Source organism: Hemicordylus capensis, chromosome 1 (genome assembly GCF_027244095.1).
Source record: "Hemicordylus capensis ecotype Gifberg chromosome 1, rHemCap1.1.pri, whole genome shotgun sequence".
NCBI classification, from domain to species: domain Eukaryota; kingdom Metazoa; phylum Chordata; class Lepidosauria; order Squamata; family Cordylidae; genus Hemicordylus; species Hemicordylus capensis.
Window position 1 is genome coordinate 200,219,380 of NC_069657.1, and position 18,302 is coordinate 200,237,681.

General features: G+C 46.9%; 2 protein-coding genes across 2 annotated transcripts; both read left to right on the forward strand.

The window, feature by feature from the left end:
* HOXD13 (homeobox D13) lies at positions 1-4,000 on the forward strand. Its single transcript, XM_053283430.1, has 2 exons — positions 1-1,043; positions 2,246-4,000. Exons 1-2 carry the CDS (start codon positions 224-226, stop codon positions 2,494-2,496), a joined length of 1,071 nt encoding a protein of 356 aa, XP_053139405.1. The 5' UTR covers positions 1-223; the 3' UTR covers positions 2,497-4,000.
* Positions 4,001-13,795: 9,795 nt separating this feature from the next.
* Positions 13,796-15,188, forward strand: HOXD12 (homeobox D12). Its single transcript, XM_053286270.1, has 2 exons — positions 13,796-14,426; positions 14,950-15,188. The coding sequence occupies exons 1-2, from the start codon at positions 13,796-13,798 to the stop codon at positions 15,186-15,188; spliced, it is 870 nt and encodes a 289-aa protein (XP_053142245.1).
* The last annotated feature ends 3,114 nt before the right edge of the window (positions 15,189-18,302 follow it).

An 18,302-nucleotide genomic window follows, 5' to 3' on the forward strand; every position in this document is an offset into this window, starting at 1 on the left:
TCCGCCGCTCCGCTCCGTCCCTTGCTCGGCCGCTCCGTCGCGCCTCCGCCTCGCCCGCCATGAGCGCCTCCGGGCCGCCGCTGGGCCAAGCCGGGGAGGAGAAGAAGAAGGAGGGGGAGGCGGAGGAGCGCCCCCAGCAGCAGCACCAGCAGCACCAGCAGCAGCCCCGCCGGCGACAGCAGCAGCAGCAGCAGCAGGAGTGGGGCTGCTTTGCGCGGGAAGCATGAGCCGAGCGGCCGGGGGCTGGGAGATGGAGGCGCTGCGGGCCGAGGCGGCCGCAGGAGCGGGAGGCGGCGGGAGCGGGCAGTGCCGCCACTTTCTGCCGCCGTCGGTCTTCGGGGCGGCGTCGGGGCGGCCGGCGGGCTCCAGCGCCTCGTCCCCTGGAGCCTTCGCCTACGAGCGCCCTTCGGGGGCTGGGGCGGCAGCACGCTCCTCATCCTCCTCGTCGGAGGCGGCCCCGGCCAAGGAGTGCTCGGGCACCGCGGCGCTGCCCCCCTCGGCCCCCAGCAGCAGCAGCAGCAGCAGCGCCGCCGCCGCAGCCGCCGCGGCCGCCGCTCTGGGCTACCACCCGGGCTACCACCCCTTCGGCAACGGCTACTACAGCTGCCGGATGGCCCACGGCGTGGGGCTGCAGCAGAACGCCGCCCTCAAGGCCTCGCCGCACGCCGCCGCCTTCCCGGTGGAGAAGTACATGGACGTGGCCAGCCTGGCCGGCCCCAGCGTGCCCTCGGGCGGAGGCGGCGGCGGCGGCGTCAGCAGCAGCAGCAGCAGCGAGGTCTCGGCCCGCGCCAAGGAGGTCTCCTTCTACCAGGGTTACGCCGCCGCTGCCGCCGCCGCGGGCGGCCCCTACCAGCACGTGCCCGCCGGCTACCTGGACATGGTCTCCACCTTCGGCTCGGGGGCCGGGGAGCCAAGGCACGAGACCTACATCTCCATGGAGGGCTACCAGTCCTGGACGCTGGCCAACGGCTGGAACGGGCAGGTGTACTGCGCCAAAGACCAGGCCCAGGGGGGCTCCCACTTCTGGAAGGCCTCCTTCCCAGGTAGGGCACCCGCGCCTTCAGCCGCCCCCTTGACGACCTGGCCGGAGGAGCTGCTGCCCAGCTGGAGGACCCTGGCGGGGCGGGGGCGGAGGGGAGGCGGGCAGGGAGGCATCCCGCGAGGGCAGCTCTTCCCGCGGCTGGGGTGGGACCCCAGGACCCCAGCCCGTTCAGCGCCCAGCATGCCTGAAGTGAGCGTTTGCGAAAGCCCCAAGGGAAGAGAAGGGCCCTCGCCAGTCTGCCCCCTCTTATGCGCTCTTGGCACCTTTACTCTGCCATCCTCCTGGCAACGTTTGCTTCAACTGAGGGCCTTTTTCCCTCCGAAGAGTGCTTAAGAGTCTTAGTCTTACGCTGCAACCCTAAACATGTTTCATGGGGGGGGGGGAGTTCTGCTGAACTCAGGGCGGCTTCCTTCTAAGCAAGCATACTTGACATCCTGCCGTTATTTGTATATATGGGTCTTCTCGAAATCCAGGGGCCTCAAGTCTCCGTGTAAAAAGGTGTCCTCCTCCCCCGCCTTGGACTGTATTATTGGGACACCAGTGCCCCATTCCTAACACCCACTGATCGCATTCGAATGTATTTTCAAGTAAGGTAAACATCTGTATTTGGGGGCAAGTTCCAGTAAAACACATGCAAGGGTATACAGCACATGCAGAGGTGGTGAGGATCTCAGCCATGCAGCCGGGCCCTAGGCATGGAAGTTTTCTCTATTCTCGAGGAAAACGGGCTGCAGCAAACTAGAGCAGTGGAACTCCTGGGCGGTTCTGAACTTCAGAGGAAATGGGGTCAGGATCCGGTCGGCGGCCTTAATGAAGGCAGGCCTCTCGGAAGCTTGTGCAGATGGTTTTATGACTGCTTGCAGTCCCAAAGTGGCCCCAGAGAGCGAGTGCGGCGCAGACTCCCAGATCCCCTCCTCTCCCAAGCCTCATGCAAATCCCCGGTAGGCAGCAGACTCCCACAGAGACCACTAGGTCTAGCCCAGGAGCCCACAGACAGTTTGTTTCTTCCCCTTGTTCACTTCCATGGTTTCCCGGTTGAGCCCTGTGCCAGAGGAGGAGGAGGAGGCGGTGGTGCCAGCTATGCATCTCCCCCACTGGGGCAGGAAGGGGGGCCAAGCAGCCCTCTCTGGAGCGGCCCAGGGCACAGCTGAGGTTGCCCCCCCCCCACCATGCTAACGTGCCACTTCGTGTCTTCTCCCGCAGGGGACGTTGCACTAAACCAACCGGACATGTGTGTCTACCGGCGGGGGAGGAAGAAGCGAGTGCCTTACACGAAGCTGCAGCTGAAGGAGCTGGAGAGCGAGTACGCCCTGAACAAGTTCATCAACAAGGACAAGCGGCGGAGGATCTCGGCGGCCACCAACCTCTCGGAAAGACAAGTCACCATCTGGTTTCAGAACCGCAGAGTCAAGGACAAGAAAATCGTCTCCAAGCTGAAGGACAATGTCTCCTGATCCGGGCCCCCCCAAGGCCTGGGGAGACTCGTGGCAACTCGCCACCCACGGTCGGCTCCAAGGACTTTTGGAAAGACTTGAAAATCTATTTAAGATGTCGCCCAGTGACGGGCGGTGAATTTTGTGAAGCGTGTTTCGCGAAGAGGCTGATAATTTCTTCTCGGATTGAATTGAATGCTGCAGGTCTTCCCCTTTCAGTTTTTAACTCCCTTTCCTTCATTGTATTTTGGTAGGTTCTGGTTTTTCTTCTTCTTTTTCTCCCCCCGCCCCCACCCCAGGCCAGTGTACTGTGGAACAATTAGCAGTCATTAACTTCTTAGAACTGTAAACTTGTCTAAGACAACCTAGGTGCTAAAATGTGGTATATCTGTAGCTATACATATTTTCCTACCACCAACCACCCGAATTTGACTAAGGATCCGAAGACAGTAATTTGTACAATGTATGATGACGTCATTGCCAAGCAAAAGTCTGGTTTTCCAAGGTAAATGAAGTTGCGGGTTGTCGCAACCTCTCTGTTACGGCGAGGTGAAATACTCCGATGGACTCCTCCGGCCACCCCCTCCCAAAGCGATTCCAGGGAGCCTCGTCTTGATCCCAGAGGGTCCAGCTTCCTGAGGTCTGCCACTCCAGCCCTAAGCACAGGCACTTGGAAATATGCTCTGCTGACCATGGGTAGGGCTTACTTCCAAGGAAGCCTGTTTAGAATCCCGGGGGCGCTCACATTGGCATGTCCCGATCTTTTTCTCTTTCTTTTTTGGAAAGGCTATTTCAGAGTGGCATTGCAATTAAGTTGCCTGCACCCCACATTTCTGATGGGTATTAGTTTGTCCTCTTTTATGTACCGTCGCATGGATCCGTCTTCCTTGTAGAAATTCGGGGCACGATCTGGCCAAAGTTAAGGCTGAGGAGGAGGAGCCTATGTATGTTTACTCGGAAGTAATTCCCACTGAGTTCAATGTGATTTATTCCAAGTAAGTATACATAGTACTACACGCTAAGCACGCTCTCGCCTTTCTTCCTTTGAGATCAATGGGATTGTTGAAGCTCCTTTTGGCTGGATTGTGCCCCCAGTGTTTATGCTTATTGCAACACACACAACGGCAGCCGAAGCGTCACACTTTGGTCTATGAATAAGCCCTTTTTATGACTGTTGTACTAAGGGTCAGGGCACCGAACATTAAGCTAGTAACCTAGTAAAGAAAAGAAAAAATACCCACAGTGGCCTGGGCTTTCAGAGGTTTAAGCCGATCGTGCCTATCTCTTTAGTTGTATAAAGGTGTGTATAAATCGATGTGTATTTTTATATAAATATTGGATGCCCTGTGATTCTCTTTGTCTGTCTCCAACACGATGGAAAGTGCCTTAGTTAACCCTTCCTGACATTGGATAACTTCTGCTCAAAGGAGTGCGCGTTGTTGATCGCTTTTAAGTTACGAAATGAAACGGGTGTTAGTGAAAGAAGCAATAAATCCCCTCCACAAAAAGTCCCATGTTAACTAGCCCCAAGAGTTTGGTGTTTTATTTCCACTTCCCTCTGTAGGTTTAATGTACACACTATTAAGCAAAGAGTGCAAATCAGCCGTGGAAGACGGCAAAAATATCCTTTCCAGAGAAGTGCCCGTATTAACCTATTACAGAAAATTCAAAGAGTCCGGGGGCTTCTTCAAGTCGAACGCCTTTCGAGGGACATAAGCTTCCTTGGGCCACATTCCACTTCGGTCAGCTCAAATGCAAAATGTCAATTAATCCGAAGCTGAACCATCGTGTTGTTTGCACTCCTCCGTTAACTATTCGCAGTGGGAAACCTAAGTGAGGATATTCGCCTTTTCTCTTACTTGGCCACTCAGTAAAAGGGCCTCGTGCTCTGCTCTGTTCTACGTTCCTGAGAGTAGCTCTTCATACACTGACTGCCGGCGATGTTGGGAGAAAGGCGCAGGGCACGATCCACCCGAAATATAGGTACAGTTGATTTCAGTGGGCTAAAGCAAAGCAAGTGCCCAAGGCTGCTGTTCTTTGGCAGGATAAAGTGCAGGCATACATTTATTATTACAGGATTATCATTATTTCATTCGCAATAGTCTCCTACTCCCCGCCTGGCACTCGACTTCTTCTTTAGGGTTTGTTTTCTTTATTTTCCACTCCACTTGATCATGGACTTCATCTTGCAAGCTGTTCATGATGTTTGCCACATTGCTTCTAAACAATCCCAAATAGCCTGATTTCTTTATGCAATAATAATAATAATAATAATAATAATAATAATAATAATAATAATAAAATAAATAAATTCGCAAGGTATTTTTGTACACCAAGAAACATCTCCCTCTTAAAAAAAGTTTTGTGCTCAAGAAGCCTATTGTTTTTAAAATAAAAAAGTCCTGTATGTACAAAATGAAAAGTCTGTAAAGCTATTCCGGGGTAGGCAGTTTGAAAAGATGTTCATCTTAGCTGCCCGCTGCCCACTGATGTGGGAATGTTGTTTACTGCGATCATGTACACTTGTATTAATTTCATGTTCATGGATTTCAGTCCATCGTTATTTTCAGCTTCACGTTGAATTATGCACTCTTTGAGAATTTGCAGTATGTGAGATATATATATATATAAATTCTCAAAGAAAACTGTGTATACATACATACAGAGAGATTCTCTATCTGTGTCTATACACACACACACAGAGAGAATTTCTCTGTATGTAGAATTTCTCTGTATGTAGAAATATACAGAGAGAATTTCTCTGTATATATACATACATACAGAGATTCTCTCTGTGTGTATACACACATACAGAGAGAGAATTTCTCTCTATGTATGTATACACACACACACACACACACACATATATACGCATGCATACATACATACATACAGAGAAAGGGAAGGGGAGGGAGAAGGAGAAGTTGTTTGATGTGACGGAACTCATTATTTTATTCCTGAATTATCCAGTGTTTTACTTCTCTTCAAGAGTATCTGGTGTTTAGCGCCAAATATGAAATCTGCTCCAGTGTTTCAAAACTGCTATTAGGTCTCCTTTTTCTTTCCTCATCTTCCTGCTCGATTTGGAAGCCCAGCATATATGCTTATCTCATTGGAGAATTAGTAGTAGTAGTAGTAGTAGTAGTAGTAGTAGTAGTAGTAATAAATACTGTAGAAACATAACCAGCTATAATACCTGAAAATATTAGATGTTTCTTCTTAAATATTCAGATGATTCAGAAAAAGTTTGCGGAAAGTATCCAATAATGTTGGTCATATAAATAAAATAATTCTATTTTATTATATGTCAGTAACATGTATGTATATATATATGTGTGTATTATTATAATTATTATTTTGTTAATATATTATAGAAAGCCCTAATAATATAAGACACAATGCTACAAACGTTAAACAATTCTATGACCAAATGATATGGAATTTGATATCTCCTACTTATACCAAAAACTCTTTCTTTGGCTGGAGCCTGCTTATATTAAGCTATGTAATAGCAATAGTAGAACAGTGGTATAAATAGAAGTAGTATTGTTAGTGGAGGTAAGCAAAAGGGGTGGCTTTCCTTCCAATGTTTCTTACTCTTTGGTTTGTTTTCTTTCTTTCTTTTTTTCTTTTTAAATTAAGCTCCTTTTCTACATTCCCTACTTAGTTTTTGGCAAAACAAAGCTTCCTAACATTTTCACATGAAAACCGCTTTCCCTTTTATCCAGAGTGCTTTTCTTCTGCTAAATCACGTTTCGTCATACATCCTACCTCTAGTAATCACAATCATGCGGACATGAGTTCCATCGAGTCGCATGGAGCTTACTTCCAAATCGTGGGCAGGTGCAAGTGACTCTTCCTAGCCCTGTGCAGCATGTTACTGAAGCCAGAACTGTAGCTGCGGTCCTCAGTCACTGACCTAAGAATTATTCTGCAGCCATCCCTGGGGCGACTCCAGAATCAAGAGATGGCGCTTTGCAATTTTGCCAAGGTGCAGAGAGAATGAATGTTGAGGAACGAACTTTGAACTGGCTGCTAGAGTGTCGAATTGGTTCACCATGTCTTTAATCGTAAATAACCCGAACATGCAGAAAACGCCACGGGCGAGGAAGCAGCAGAAAGGAGGAATTAAGGGGTTAAATCAGCACTGAAGTAGGACCCCTCCTGAGCCGAGAGAGTGCGGCTGCAATGGCTCCAGAGAGACCTGAAAGTGTAATCTGTAATGTTATTGCTCGATGAGAATCCCTTTCACATGCAATGGTATACTTCAGCATCAAGATTTGCCGTCCTAAGGTGCAAATCAGTGTCATCAAGGCTCATGGGACAGAGACACCGCCAAAGCCCTCCCCCACGCCCCGCCCGGCACATATCCTTTTTTATTTAACCTTACATTGGCGTCATATACTTGAAATTTGGCTGAACTTTGATTAATTAGAATATCGCAGGATATTTTTGAATATTGCTCTGATTATTGAGAATATAAGGATGGGCCTTTAACACCTCATCAAAAATGATTCTGAAAATGCATGATCGTTTTCTGGTAATCAATTGGTATTGAAAATAAGCCGCGACACAAAGAGGCATAGACGGCAACCTCTACTGTAAGATGATGCTTTACGGCTGCCAGTAGTTATATGGCAGCGCAATGTGTAGAACAATACCGCCATCTCCTGGAGAAACTATGGCATAGACCTGGGAGTCTTCCCGGCCGCAGCATTCTAGCAATGTATTGGCAATCAAAGCCATTCATTTAATGAGCGACTTTCATGTTGTAATTCAAAGGATATGCTAACAAAATGAAAGGAGACGAAGGGTAAGGGTTGATTCCAGTGGAATGTTCGCGCTTGGTTCCCTTGATCCGGTTCTTGGAAGCAATACCCTGGTTTCGATCATGATAAATAACAGCCCATGTTTTGTTTTGTTTTTATTACGTCTTTGCTCTGAAGTAAGCCTCGTTGAGATAAATTGAGCTTTTCAGTACTGTACTTTGAAATGTCTAATTGGAGGAATTACTTGAGAATCACTTTCAAACACCTATATTCAGGCCATGATCCTAGGCACATTTGTTTGCATTAGAAAATAAAGTGGACTTCCTCACACGTTTGGTGTTTTTTTCTGGGAGTACCGCTTTTGCTTAATGTTTAACGAATGAAAATTGCTACAAATCTTACAAAGAGCTCCATGATGTTTATCAATAATAACAATAACAGCAGCAGCAACAACAACAATAATAATGTTTTATTTTTCATAAAGTAATAAATTATAATTAACAGCGATATTGTTGTTATAATTAACAACTATATCACTCTACTCCCACCCTCATCCCTAATTAACTGTGGTGGAAAGCAATGAAAAGATTGCAAGGGGCGGGCTAAACTTGAACAAAAGATATAGAAGCAAAGAATATGAAAGAGCGGGAGAGGGGGAGGGCGGAGAGAGAGATGGTTGTTAACAAGCAACAAAACTGTGCTTGCTAGTCCATCACTTAATATAGCTCAGTTCAAATAGTCCCCACACAACTGAGAAAATCCTCCCAAATTTCTTTGAACTTATCAACGATTTGCAGTTTATTTACCTTTCTTTCTTTCTTTCTTTCTTTCTTTCTTTCTTTCTTTCTTTCTTTCTTTCTTTCTTTCTTTCTTTCTTTCTTTCTTTCTGACCCACACTTGTATTTGACTTGGTTAGCTATGCATTTGTTTAAACCTTAAGGCGTATGCTTCTGCAATCCCATAAAAATAGTTTGACGCATGAGTCACTTCTCTTTCTGGTAGCTGAATGGACAGCCTATTATTGTATTGGGAAAACTATGTAAAAGATTAACACATGAAGCTGCCTTAGACCATGGGTATTGTCCATATTTCATGACAGCAGTTTTCCAGAGTTTGAAAGAATGGCCTTTTTAGCCCTACCTGGAGGACAAGGATTTAATATGGGACCTTCATGTGCTGACCATACAAACATATAGTTCCTCCTCCTCCTCCTCCTCCTCCTCCTCCTCCTCCTCCTCCTCCTCCTCCTCCTCCTCCTATATTTTATTACAAGAATCTTAAACAAAAATGTTCTCAGAGAGGTCCTTTTATATAGAGAAAGATGATTCCCTGTCCCAAAAGGGCTCACAATTTAAAAACTAAGAGAAGTTAGACACAAGCAATAGTCACCAGAAAGACACTGCTCTGGTGGTGGATAGTAACAGTTGCTAGTTACTAGATAGCCACAGCCACAGCCACGGACATGGACACAGACATAGATGAAAGAAAGAAGGAAAGCAGGGAGGGAGGAATAGAATAGAATAGAATAGAATAGAATAGAATAGAATAGAATAGAATATGTCCCTCCACTCCCCCTTCTTTGCACAATCTATTCACTGAACTCAGAATCTAAGCAATTAATTTAGAAATAAGGTACATCTGTTGCAGTGGAAAATACTTTCACATTAACCTTCCTGGGCTCCAATCTAAGGACTGGCAGCAGCTGCCAGTGGATGTTTCTGATTATGGCCTAAGCGCAAGTCTCTCTGAACTTGGTGCTACTCCCAGAAAACATGCTTAGGATTCCAGGTCTATGACACGTCTGTGGAGCAGTATGAAAGTAAGTATAGTTCGAGGCTCCTTTTACCTTACCTGTTGACTATGTCTGTAACTCTGTTACCTGGAAATACAAGTAAAAGGAGTCAGAGTTACAGGCATAGTAAATAGGTAAGGTGATTTCTTTTGCCCTAAGGATCTCTGTCAAGTCATGCAAGCTTGCCAGGCATAGAGAACTCTTCATGAAGCAGAACCAAAGGATGTGTACACACTAATAGAAGCATTAGTAATCACAGTGGTAGAGAGGCCCAGTTTCAAGCCTTTTACCATCTCTTATGCATATAAAGCAATACAATAATCCTATCCTATCCACATCCTTGTAGTTATGCAAAGTTAAATTGTCCTCAAAGCTATTGGTTCAAAATATATTGCTATTAGCAAGAGGGATTTTTCCACAAGAAACAGATATCTATAACCTGTATCTATATCAGTTGTAGAGACACTTAGGTGGAATTTGTAGACTAATCTGTCAGTTCCTACATGTACCTTCATAATGCACACGCGCGCGCGCACACACACACACACACACACAATCACATTGTATATTAGATAGATAGATAGATAGATAGATAGATAGATAGATAGATAGATAGATAGATAATTTGATTCATGGGCATATGACAGATATATGATAACAGTACATACAATAACAGTGCAATTTTTCTGCTCTGCAACTGATCACTAATAGAGTTAATCAATTTTTACAATAAACCTGTCTAGTGCAAAAGATTCCATCAGAGTTTGCGATCAAAGGCATGAATCAGCCAAAGTTATGTACTTGGAAGTCTAATATAACTGATTTCAATGGGGGAAATCATAACGTTGGAATAAATAATTATGGTGCATTAATCGGATTTGTCGTTAATGCTTTAAATTAGGATCTACTGCGGTATAAAAGGTGTGAGAGCACGAACACATTTATATAATTATTCCTAAAGCTTAAACAATGTGGACCCTTTTTTGTTTGGGAAAGCATCTTAAATACACTGCAAGTGTCCATAAGGCCATGGACATTGAACACGTGGCAATAATTCCTTTTCAGCAAGCACCCACTGATTAAAGTGGGGTTTATTTCCAAATACACATAGGAAAGGTCCGACTGCATATCCAGTAATTGTAGAGCTGCAGGCAGCCGCGCAAATTCACAGGGAAGGGTGGAGAATGTGAACGAAACACAGACACGTGCATGCAGGCGCGCGCACAATTCGTCAGGAAACATTTCCTAGCCGTTCTATGAGACCTGCTGGAGTAAAGCAAAGGCCTGAGTTAATAAGGGCGACTCAATTGGTAGACATCAAGTCAAACAATAAAAATTAAAGGTAATGGCGAGCAATATCCTCCGGCGGTGCCTGTGTGGTCTGGTGTGGCCTGCAGGATCATGTGGGAAATAATTATTTAAAGATTTCCTTCAAGGCCAAGAGGGTTTTAGTTTAGTTTTGTTGTTGCTTTAAAGAGGAGGAGGGAGAGAAAAGCGTCGCTACTAAAGTACGGAGAATACTTTCATTAGAGGGCCCGGCCTGTGATCTTCGCCTAGAGATAAAAACACAAAATTAAAACCGAAGAAACAGGGATGATTAAATCAGCCAGCTTCACTTCATTTTGAATCTTGGAAAGAAGAGCCAAAGAGCGATCTCTGGTGGATGTCACTGGAAAAGGGGCTGCTTTTTGTAGGCGCTTTTCAAACGCCTCTCTCTCTCCGGTCAGAAAACTCTCTCTCTCTCTCTCTCTTTCTCGTCAGAAAACTAGTTCGAAATCCGAATTAGTTATTGTACAGAATCCAGCTGCATTGAGGTGCTTAAATGATTTGGAGGAAGCCAATATTAACTTTTGTCCAACTCATTTTAGTGTTTTCAAAGGGTGCCTGCATGCCTCCCTTCACTGGGGGGAAAAATACACGGGGGGGGGGAGATCATTTGTTTAATACTGTCCCAAACTTGAGGAATCTTCCTCGGCTCGTCCAAATGTCAGTGATTTGATCTATTTTCACACAATCCACATCCTGAAACCTTCCCCTTTCCACCTATACAACTCATCAACAAAACAAATTATTTTCAGCACATTTAGTCTTTTAATTCCAAATTTAAAAATCTTGCTTTTGATCTGGTTTAAATGAGAGCAGCCCAGTGACAAATGCCCTGGATGCATTTAAGCCGGTTTCTGAACCATGTGATCTAGATACAATTCTTACTTTACCTTAAATAGAATGATTGTTCTTGGTTGTTTTGGTTATCTAAAATCATAAACATATTTAATAATCACACTCGTATGTATGCATATAATCGCCTGTATTATGATAATATCAGCTTAGACCTTTGGGGACAGGGATCCATCTTATTTATTTATTATTTCTCTGTGTTAACCGCCCTGAGCCATTTTTGGAAGGGCAGTATAGAAATCGAATAAATTAATAAAATAATAAAATAAAATAAAATAAAATAAAATAATAATAGACCGGCCAATTAGTAACGCAATTAATGGAGTGGAGACGGTTTGAGTAAACCGTCCTCTCTTGGCCACTTAGGGGTGCAATCCATACCGTCATTATTTGGACTGGAAAGGAGAGCCAAAGAGCCAGCTCTGGACCTCATGGGGTTTTTGGGCCCCCTTTGGGTTTTCTACACACCAAGGGGGAGGGAGGAAGCCAGCGAGCGATTCTGACTTTTTCAAAGCTCAAGAAAGAAGACGAATCTCACTCTTTTAAAATCTAAATCCGAAGACGCATTTTGCTTTCCTCTGGAACAGACGGGAATCCTGCCCGGAGAAGAAAATTGCCATGCAGATGACCACTGCCTGATAGGCAGCCAAAGCTCGCGCGATAGCCGTGGTTATCCATGCCCAGGTCTCCTTTGCTGAACCGCGAAGAGTTGCCTCCTTTTCCTTGGCACCAAGCACAAGTCCCGTTCAAAACAAGGAGGCCCCAGTCTTTACGGAAATCAGCCCTTCTTCAAGAACTCCCCCCGCCCACCCCGTAGGTTCCGATAGCAAAATGGCCTGGGATAGTAAGCTTTCGGATTTGCAAGAAAGTTCCCGCTAAACCAACCGGGGATGGGGGCACCTCCTATAGACCGCACTCCTGTCTATGCCCAGTCCCTGGAACCATCTAAGCTGGGTTTCAAAGGAGCCTTAAAATCGAAGTAAACTGTGTTTGTGAGGGTGTGTGTGTCTCAGTACAGAGATACCACAGGAATCAAGGCGATGGTGGGGGGGCGGAGAGATAGTCACAACTGGAAGACAGAGAGGGGCGGGGAGGGAGGTTTTTCGAAAGTATGCCGAACAGAGAGACAAAGCAGAACCGGTACACATGATTTTATATTGAAATCCTGCTTTTAAAAGGTGGAAATTGAATTGAGAGGAACCCATTACTCCAGCTGAGGTATAATTTCTTCTGCTAGAATATGTAATGGGAAATAAAATTTATTCATCGTGGCTGACATACTGAAGGAAATCGCTCAATGTAGTCCGACTGAAATCAAAAGGACACGTTAAGAATTTCTTTAGATTGTGATTCCCTTTGGGACAGAAACCATTGTTTTATGTCTTCTGTTGTGTAAACACTCTGAAAACTTTTGGTGACATATACATGTTAATAATGATCACCATAATAATAAACAAAATAAACTTGTCCTTTTAATTTCAATCGGACTACTTTGAGTAATTTCCCATAGTATGTCAGCCTCTGTTGCTAAACATGAGGCCGTAAGTTTTCTTAACATAAATATGATTTCCACAAAATATGTTTAAAATGTGGATAAAAAGATAATACATTTGCCAGCATTTAATATCTGAAGACACTAAATATATTTTATAGCATCATAGAATCTTAGAACAAGAGAATCATGTATAAACATACCACGTGCCAGTTGTGTTTGTCCTTACACATGATATTTTCTGTGACATGTATGTTGTAATCCTTACCATCACACGCATTATATTTATTGTTAGAAAACAATGCACTCGGTGCTGGAGGGATTTCAAGTTCAAATCCACATTGATCGCGGACCGCTATGAATTCTGTCTACTGCTCCCGAATAATACATTCAGGAGGAATATGTGGGTATAAATCATGCAATAGTCCCTTGCCAAAGCCAGGCACATCCACTTCCTTGCATATGTGTTGTATAAAGTATAATGAGTCTTGTCTATCTACCCCTGTTTTGTGAGCGCACCTCGTCCAGATAGATAAATAGATGAGACAGATGAAAGAGAGCGAGCGAGAGATTCAGGGTTTATACACAGGACGTAAGAAGTTACTCTTGGAAGAATTTAGTTAGGATCATGGGGGAAGCCATGATGGAGGCAGAAATCTAGAGCCAATCTTAATCGAGTCTGACAGGGAGGGAGCAGGAAAGAGCGCGAGAGTGCAGGTTGAAGGCTTGAAACGGGGGAAGGGGCGGGGGTCTCCTAAAACTTTGCCACAAGGGCATTCCCCGTCCAGTTGCCCTCGGTGTTCCTTGACGGCAGACAATCCTTTCCACCCGCCGCTCACTCCCTCCTTCCCTTCCTCTCTCCCTCCCGCCTGCGTTGGGTCTTGGCTCCAGAAGTTCCGCGGATCCGTCGGCGAAGGCGACGGCTCCTTGTGGGGCTGCAGGCCGAGGCTCTGGGGCGGGCCAGCGGCGGGCCATCTTGGAAAGCCCTGCCGGAGAACTGCAGTCGACCCAGGCCGGGGGCGGGCTTCTCCTTCCTTCCTCTCGCCCTTCAAGCTTGCCGCGAGGGGCGGCTGAAGGCCCGGGCTGGAAATGTGCGAGCGCAGCAGCCTCTGCCGGCCGGGCTGCGTGGGCTCGCTGCTGAACCTGCCCTCTGCCGCCACCGAGGCCTTCTATTTCCCCAGCTTGGGGGCCGGCGGGAGCCATCCTCTGGCGGCCTCTCTGCCCAGCTTCTCCTACCAGCCGCGGGGCTCCCTTGCGTGGAGCTGCGCCAGCTCGCGTCCTGCTCAGCCCGCCGGCCAGGCGTTCGGCAGCGGCAGCGGCGCCTCCTCCTCGCAGCCTCCGCCTTACCTGGCCGCCGTGGCAGGCTCCCTTCCTCTCGGCCTCCACTCTGCCAGCAGCAGCAGCCACAGCAGCAGCCACCACCACAAGTTCTACGCCCACGAAGGGGCTTCCAGGCAGGAGGAGAGAGGCAGGCCCAGCCGGGAAGCCGCTTCGGCCAGTGGCCCCGCAGTGGCCGCAGTCGCGGGGCTGCTGGGCCAGGCCAAGGCGCTCAAGTTCGCGCCCCCGCGCGGGTTGCAGGGCGCAGCCGCAGCTGCTCTTTTGGAAGCGGATCTTGGCGCCTCGGGCGGCTTGAAGGAGGACCTCGAGCAGGCCATCAACTTGAACCTGACACTGCAGCCCGCAGCGGCCCAGCCCAGCCTCAGAGCTTCCCTGCAGGATGGTAGGCAGTCGCTCCTCTCCGCCTGGAAGCGAGCCCGCCAAGCAATGCCACCACCTCCCCGATGGCTGGCAGCGGCCCCAAGCCCCCTTCGCAGACTGCGGCTGGCACTGCCCCTACCCGGAAGCAAGCCCCATGCCCTGTAGTGAGACTTACTTCCCAAGTCGATCGTTGAACTCGTCTTGCCAGTCTCTTTGGTTGCCTGAGCATCGGCTTCTTAAGAGAAGGCTTAGGAGCCGATCCTGGGCATGCTTCCTTGGAAGTAAGCCCCACCGAGTTCAGTGGGACTGACTCCCAAGGGAGTGTGTCCAGGACTGGAGCTTTAAAGCAGAAGTAAACATACAACTCGGCTCTTCTAAACTGTGCCACTTGGGAGGGATCATCTCCTCCTCCTCTTTCCCACTCAGGCTCTCCCAGACCGGGGTTCTTCGGGGCTTGACTGAGGGTGGCTCATTGCAGCCCCCGAGGGAAACACAGCCTGGCCTGATTAAAAACCAACCAACCACTCTCGACGTATCTGTTTCAGGTTTGCCTTGGTGTCCCACCCAAGGGAGATCGAGGAAGAAGCGGAAGCCTTACACGAAACAGCAGATTGCCGAGCTGGAAAGCGAATTTCTTCTCAACGAGTTTATTAACCGACAGAAGAGAAAAGAGCTGTCCAACAGACTGAATCTGAGCGACCAGCAAGTGAAAATCTGGTTCCAGAACCGGAGGATGAAAAAGAAGCGCGTCGTGATGCGCGAACAGGCGCTGTGCCTCTACTAGAGAGAGAGAGAGAGGCCGTCTGGCTGGATGCTGCTTTCCCTGTTAATCATGAACTTGCCTCTTGGAGTTGCTACCTCTGGACTACCAGAGGGGAACTAGAGAGAAGGGCGCGCGTGTGTGCTGGGGGAGATTCCAGAAGAATACTCCCACAGAATTTGGTGGGGACCTCTGAAAAGGATGCAGTCCAAAAGATCAGATTTCCCCAATAAACCCTGTGAGCTTTGTACATTGGCAAAAGTATTCCTTCTTGGACAGAGAGATGGGTGGGTGGTGGGTGGAATAATGGCCATGTCAGTCGCCAGCCTTCTTCCTCGCAAACCTACACACATCAAGCTCTTCATCATCTCTCCCTCCTCGCCCATGTCTTTAGTCTGGAAGAGTAATGGCGCTGAGCTGTAACCGGCTGCCTCCAGCTGCATAGATCCAGCCACTTGCAGGGAGTGAATATTGTGTTTGGCACTGATTTCCTGAGAGATGCCTTAAGTTAGCCACATTGGCGGGAATACCGTTTTATCTCACCTGTGATGGGAGAAAGCGACAGGTTGTGGCTGGTTGTTTTGGTCTAATGTTATGGAGTCAGTAGGGGCCCTACTGGAGCGGCCAAACGGTTTTCGAATGCGTTTGGCCAAATAAAACTTTCTCATGTTCAAAAAGCGATCGATTTTTGCAATAACACTAGCAAGCAGCTCTGCAAAGGAAGACAAGCGGGATTCCTTCCTTGCAACAAAGGCACGTGACTTTGCGTTGCATGAGTCTGGATTAGAGGGCAAGAGAGAGAAGCGGGGTGGGGGGTGAGAGTAGATAGGGAAGAGTTTTCCCCAAGGCAAGTGAGGTTGGAGGGTGCAGAACCTCTTTTTATCCAATCTTATGCTGGTTTGCTGGGAAGTGAAGCTCGCGTGGGATTAGACCCTTATCCTGCTCCTCAGAATTTCATTTGGCACACACAGGCATTCTTTCTCAGAAGCAGAGTGAACTCAGTGGGACTGACTTCCCAGGAAATCGTTGGCAATAGGGACTCCGGATAGCGGGGAGGGGGGCAGGTAAAGGCCGCGTTTCCTCGTGGAATCAGTTCAGGAGTCTTTGCACCTTGGAAGCCAGGAGTGACTTTGCAAAGTTTTGTTTTGTTTTGTTTTGTTTTGTTTACTCACGCGCCTGTTTGCAGACTCCCCCTTGTCCCATCTTTCCCCCTTTGCCGCTGCGGAAAAACGAAAGGCGCCCCCCGCAGAATGTACTTGGAATCTGTGTGCGTGTGGTTTGTATATGCCAGTAAACAACGTCCACCCGCCGCCCTCGCTTTCTTCTCCCCCCGCCCCCCCCCCCCCCAGCCCGCTGTCGCCAAGCTCTTTGGGCCGTGGAAGAAGAAAACAAGCATCAGGAAAGAAGACCTTTCGCTCCTAGGCCAAGCCCACCCTGGATCTGATTCTCCTACAAGGAGAACCCCCAAACCTCCCCGACGTCTGAGTTGTCTTCAGCTGAACGTTCGGCCCCGTCCCGCTCCCAAAACAATCGAGCCTCCTCTGCCTTTCCCCTCCTGTCTGCCACGACCGTCCCGCCCTTTGTTTTTCTGCAGATCGCTTCTGGCTCTCAGGGTTACCCTTGGCGGTGCTCTCGGTCTGCCTAGCTCCAGCCTTCGCGTTTAGCTTGACTTTGGCCTTGCCCAAAAGCTACACACACAATAATGGCGAATGGCACAAAGGACGGAGTCTGGGATGCGACTCCATCTGAACGCCCTGCTGCCCGTCTGCCCAGTCTCCCCACCGTGGGGTGGGAGTGTGTGTGTGTGCAGGGGGGGGGGCGCCTAAAAGGACAAGTGGACGAGAATCGATGATTTGCCAGCGTATTTCTCTGATTCTAAAAACCTGCGGAAACAAACCTTAGCGTTCGAGCCTTATTTCATTTGTTTATACCCGAAATAAATCTGCATTGTTTTTTATTAATCCGCATGGTTCTTCAGGGCAGAGAGGCGGAGAGGATTTTGCAGTTATGCCTATCCAGTACCTCAAAGTCCAAGTGTCTTCCTCCTAAAGAGAAAGTCCCGGGCTTTTGTGCGTTTTGTTCCCCTCCGTCCTCGCTCCAAGTTCAAAACGTGGATCTGCCCAAGAATTATTTTGATCCTTCAGGAAACATCGCCGCTCCTGAAATGGGAAAATAGTAGATAGGTCTGTGAAATAGGACAAAATAAAATGGGAATCATGCTTAATTTCTACATTTTTAGTGTTCAATAGGAACACTCGTTTTAAATGTGTATTTCAAATTCTGCCAAGATATTTCTTGACCCACCCTTTTACATTAGTGTGATTTAAAGGTGGATAATGATAAAAATGATTTTGTTGGTGATAATGGTAATAATAATAACAGCAACTGACACGATGAGGAAAATTACTCAAAGTACTCCCATTGAAATCAAAAGGATAGGCTAGGCATTGCCTAACCTTAATTTCAATGGATCTACTTTGAGAAAATGTCCTCACCATGTCAGCCAGTAATAATAATAGCAATATTTTTACACATAAAACATGCAATAAATTGTTTTCTAACAAAGTTAACATCTAACAATGTTTGTTTTCTAACAAAGTTAACATCTAAAATCCCCCTTCTCTTCAACAAAGAGAAATTTTAGCTCTGGCTTTTAAAGCAAGTGACTGTTCTACAGAACTATAGACCCCCAAAACAATCTAAGTAAAGGTTGTTTTAGCCGAAAAACAAATCCCTGTATTACAATATATACGAGAAACATTTAATATCAACATACAGAAAAAGCGAGGCCTAGAATCTTATAGATATTTTTTTCAGGGCTAAGATCGAACCATCCTGTAAGAAGAAGCGGACTTACTTAAGATTCCATTCTACCGAAGTAATTTTCTTCCACCGAGATTGAGAATATAATAGACTTGAGGGTTTCGCTAATCAAAGGCATTTTTAAAAATCGAACATACATACCTGTTGAAAAGTTCGTTGAATGTTTTTAAAAACAACAACACAAAGCAAACCGCTCTAGTCTCTTCCATATTAACATTCTTCTCAGTCATCAGCAGGCCAATTTAGTTATTGAATAAGATGTCTCTCCAAAAAATGAATTACAAAAGTAAAAAAGAGTCTTGCTCAGTATTTATT

Coding starts and splice junctions, on each gene's coding strand:
- HOXD13 (XM_053283430.1), top strand. CDS start 224: ATGAGCCGAGCGGCCGGGGGCTGGGAGATGGAGGCGCTGCGGGCCGAG. Junction 1,044..2,245: donor CTGGAAGGCCTCCTTCCCAG/GTAGGGCACCCG, acceptor CTTCTCCCGCAG/GGGACGTTGCACTAAACCAA.
- HOXD12 (XM_053286270.1), top strand. CDS start 13,796: ATGTGCGAGCGCAGCAGCCTCTGCCGGCCGGGCTGCGTGGGCTCGCTG. Junction 14,427..14,949: donor CAGAGCTTCCCTGCAGGATG/GTAGGCAGTCGC, acceptor TATCTGTTTCAG/GTTTGCCTTGGTGTCCCACC.